The 4,271-nt window shown below is 46.5% G+C and overlaps 2 protein-coding genes across 2 annotated transcripts; both read right to left on the bottom strand.

The window, feature by feature from the left end:
• Positions 1 to 1,943: 1,943 nt before the first annotated feature.
• Positions 1,944 to 2,606, bottom strand: LOC106012155. The gene has a single exon (XM_013084187.1). It carries the CDS (start codon positions 2,604 to 2,606, stop codon positions 1,944 to 1,946), a length of 663 nt encoding a protein of 220 aa, XP_012939641.1.
• A 425-nt stretch (positions 2,607 to 3,031) lies between these two features.
• On the bottom strand, positions 3,032 to 3,385 carry LOC106012154. The gene has a single exon (XM_013084186.1). It carries the CDS (start codon positions 3,383 to 3,385, stop codon positions 3,032 to 3,034), a length of 354 nt encoding a protein of 117 aa, XP_012939640.1.
• Between the last annotated feature and the right edge of the window lie 886 nt (positions 3,386 to 4,271).

The raw sequence follows: 4,271 nt of genomic DNA, 5'->3' as shown, positions 1-4,271 counted from the left end.
AAGCAGCGACCGTTTTTGTGAATCAATTTTCGCCCTGATTTGGCCAAATTTTTGCACTGCATTTTGTGCCACCAAAACTAGAAATTTTACTTCACAACGTCATAAAATCCTTAATAATAGTTGTATCGTGACCATTGAGGTATCATTTTGTTTGCTGTTTTATGTAGAATCAATATATAAAAATAAAAATCAAGTAAATAAAGAGTGAAATTCTATTTACCGTTTAATTACGTCATAATCGTGACGTCGGGAGTCCAATGCCTATTATCCCAAAAAAACAAACGGGCACACTTTCCATAATAATGGTCCAATTTTCAAAAGAAAAACATCACTCATTTTGTTTTAAAGAGTTCTGTAACTTGCTATTGGGGGAAAATGATTAAAATTGAAAGCAGTTTCAATCTTACATGGGGGCTCTCGTGGCCTAGAGGTTAAGGTGTTGGCCTCTCATTCAAAGGTCCCGGGTTCGATTCCGGGTAGCGACCAAAATATGTGACTGAATCTTTTCTTTGGTGTTGGAATCTTCTGAAGCGGGGCGTGGACGTGTGTGTGTACTTTGGATCGTTGGCAATCCAAACACTCTCTTACCCATTGTCTAACTTGTTTCTTCAAACCATGCCACACGAACTTCTAGGACACAAGTCGTGCTGTAGCTCTTGCCCCTGAATGTGAAAGGCTATGTATGATGTCAAAAAATTGACGTCGGAAGTCTGGCGGCACCACTGGGCGTGGTTTCCCTGTGGAAATGTCACACAACATTTGAGGACCGGTTGGTTCTACAGCTGTATAAACCAGACGGAGATTTGTGATGGCTGTGCGATAGGCCTGAACTTCCTCACTTGCGGCCTGAGAAGTTGCCATTGCCGAGTAGTCTACGCCTACCGACACATTGGAGATAGAGCGTGAAAGGCAGTCAGCGGTGACATTGTCTTTACCCGAAATATGCCTGAGGTCTGTTGTGAACTGAGAGATGAAGGACAGTTGCCTCTGTTGTCGACCAGACCAGGGTTCTGTGACTTTTGACATCGAGAAAGTCAGGGGCTTGTGGTCAGTGAAGACACAGAATAATCGACCCTCAATGACGAATGGAGAGATAGATGCTGAGCAGTTCTCTGTCAAAAGCGCTGTACTTCTTCTCCGCAGGACGTAAGCGTCTACTGAAGAAAGCTAAGGGTTGCCAGGACCCATCCACAAATTGTTCGAAAACCGCGCAAACGGCTTGTTCCGATGCATCACATGAGAGTGCAATGGGCACGTCGGTGTTCGGGGGGGCAAGCATGGCTACCTCTGCCAGTGCTGCCTTGCTAGTCTGGAAGGCAGTGCTCATTTCTTCCGACCACTGGACCTGAGTGGACTTTGTAAGTTCTTTAAAGCATCGTATAGGGGGCGTTGAACCTCTGCTGCATGGGGAATAAACCGATGATAGAAGTTTACCATCCCTACGTACTCTTGTAACCATTTCACTGTTTGAGGAGGGGGGAAATCCTCAATTGCTTTAATCTTGGAGGGGAGAGGTGTAGATCCTAATGGAGTGATGTGGTGACCTAAGAAGTCAATCTCCGGGACTCCAAAAACACATTTCTCCAATCTTACCACAAGACCAGCCTCACGCAATCTTTCACAAACAGCGTGAAGATCTTCCAAATGTTGGGTCTCGGAGTCGCTAGCGACAAGGATGTCGTCTATGTAGTTGAAAGCACATTTGAGATCTTGGAGCAGAGAGTCCATCAAGCGCTGGAATGCTTGTGCAGCATTCTTGAGACCAAAAGGCAGGCGTAGAAATTCGTACAGGCCGAATGGAGTGATGATTGCTGTTTTTTCGATGTCCTCTGGGGCCATGGGTATCTGATGGTATCCCCGCATGAGGTCAATCTTGGAGAAGATAGTTTTCTCTTTCAGCCCAGCCGAGAAATCCTGGATGTGAGGAATGGGGTACCGGTCTGCTATCGTCCTGTCGTTGAGGCGACGAAAATCCCCATATGGTCTCCAGTCTCCACTATTTTTAGGGACCATGTGCAAAAGAGATGCCCACGGGCTCCCATGTCTTCCATCTTCTTGAATTCCTCTTTTGCAGTGGCTAGTTTGTCAGGTGCTAGACGACGTGCCTTAGCATGGATAGGGGGGCCAGTAGTAGGCACATGATGATGGACGCCATGTTTCACCTCTGAAGATGAAAAAGTGGGTTGGAGGATTTGGGGAAACTCGGAGAGCACTTTCCTGAACTTGTTGCTCTGCGGAGCAACAGGAACGAGCTCTTGTATCGATGCATTCGCTACTCGATGGGTGCTGCAAGGGTAGATGGCCAACGAGTCAGCATTGATGACCTGCAGGCCACGCACATTGACAAGGAGGTTGTGTCGGCGGAGGAAGTCTGCACCGAGTAATGGCCGTTTCACATCTGCTACCACAAATCTTGCAGTGAAGACTCGATCCTTGGTCCTAATTGGTATGATACGCATACCATAAGTAGCAATGTTAGAGCCGTTTGCGGCGAGGAGTGGAGGTCCGCAGGTACCAGTGTGTTTGTCCAACTGTGTTGCGGGAATGACTGATACCTGTGCACCTGTGTCAACCAAGAAACGACGTCCTGTGATGTTGTCAGTCATAACCAGTTGTGGGGAGCATGGGCCAGCAGAAACTTGAGAGACGGGTGTCACTACTGCTGGCGTTTCCCTGGTTCTTGTTAGAAGTTGAAAAGGAACGAGGTTTGGGGGCAGGATGTGTGCATGGTTGGATTGGATGCATTTGCGTGCCTGTTCTCCATAACGATTGTGGTACCAGCACACTTGTGAGGTTTGGCCACCGCTAGATCTAGCTCTAGATCCAGAGGGTGATGGCTGCGTTGAAGCGATGTTTACCTCTAGCACTGAGGTGGAGTTTGGAATGACGGACAGGTAAAGTCTGTCCGCTTCCTGTGCCAGTAGCCTGTAATCAACAGTGTGTGACGCTGCCAGAGGTGTTCTCACATGTTCAGGCAGTTGTTGTAAGAACAGGTGTCTGAATAGGAAACATGGGCTATGGGGCCCAAGAACTATGGCGCTAGCATAGAGTCCATTAGCTCCGATGGTTTGCGGTCACCAAGTCTCTGAATGTTAAGAAGGAGGTGGGCTCTTTCAGATTCAGATTTGCCAAAAGCAGATAAAAGGAAGGTCTTAATAGTCTCATACTTGTGTTCCTGCGGTGGTGAAACAAGCACAGATAGAGCACGTGTTGCTGTTTGACTGTCAAGGCTAGCCACCACGTGGTAATATTTCGTGTCGTCCACTGTAACACAGCAGATGGCAAATTGTGCCTCCGCTTGAGCAAACCAAGCTTCGGGGTTTGTAGTCCAGAATGTTGGCAGCTTTAATGAAACTGCAAACACCGCTTTGTTTTCCTCGCCCATGTTGAATGTTATCTTGGAAATCCGTTCCAAGTTTTGGGGTCACCAATGTAGGAGTAGCGCTTAAATAAAGCTAAGACCTACCTCTTGAGTTGTCGTGAGTTGAACTGCTCGCCTCTCGGTCTTGATTTTTACTCACTGTGTCACTCTCGCGGAGATTGACGTCCTTTGTCCTTGTGAGGTCAATGCGATCGTACTCGTAGTGTTTCGCATAACCCCACACCTGCGACTTTATTTTCTCTCAGCAACATCGTCAATGGTACTTTTCCGTTCAACCAACCCTTGAAAGTGTGCTAGGACAGCAAATAAAGCTTCTAGCAGCTTCTCTAAATCACGTCTCTGATTCCAGAAGGCCGATATGGGCGCCTTGTGCGGTCAATAGTTCTAAATCTAGGCATACTGTTTGAGTAATGCATTGCAAATGATTTTTTAAAAAATTATGTCTTTTATTCTAACAAGGAATTATCAAGCTAGCCTGACTTTTTTTCTGAATGCTACTCGCCCACGTGGTCTCACCTCGTAAAAGACCCTATTTGCATTTTTTGGAGATTTCTGGCCCTTCTAAAAATAAACAATAAAAAATCTCCCTATACGCAGGCCTACACTTTAGCGACAGCCAAATCACGTGAAGAAAATCAGCATCAAAAGACTTCGTGGGTTATCATTCATCCGTGATTGAAAAATGTTGCTGTGTACCGACTAGCCCCGTTTCATCTTCCGTATGGCCCCGGCGTCCCCCCTCCCCAGTTTGACACTATTGACGACACAAGCAGGTGAGAGATCTAGTTCTATTTATAACCTCTTTGATCCAGCTCAAGATTGAGGTCAAACTATCTCCACTCTAAGAGCTAAATTTAATTCCTATAGGTATTCAGGGAAAAGATACTGG

This window comes from Aplysia californica, unplaced genomic scaffold (assembly GCF_000002075.1).
Source record: "Aplysia californica isolate F4 #8 unplaced genomic scaffold, AplCal3.0 scaffold00277, whole genome shotgun sequence".
Taxonomy (NCBI): Eukaryota; Metazoa; Mollusca; class Gastropoda; order Aplysiida; family Aplysiidae; genus Aplysia; species Aplysia californica.
This window is presented reverse-complemented; position numbering and strand designations above follow the sequence as displayed.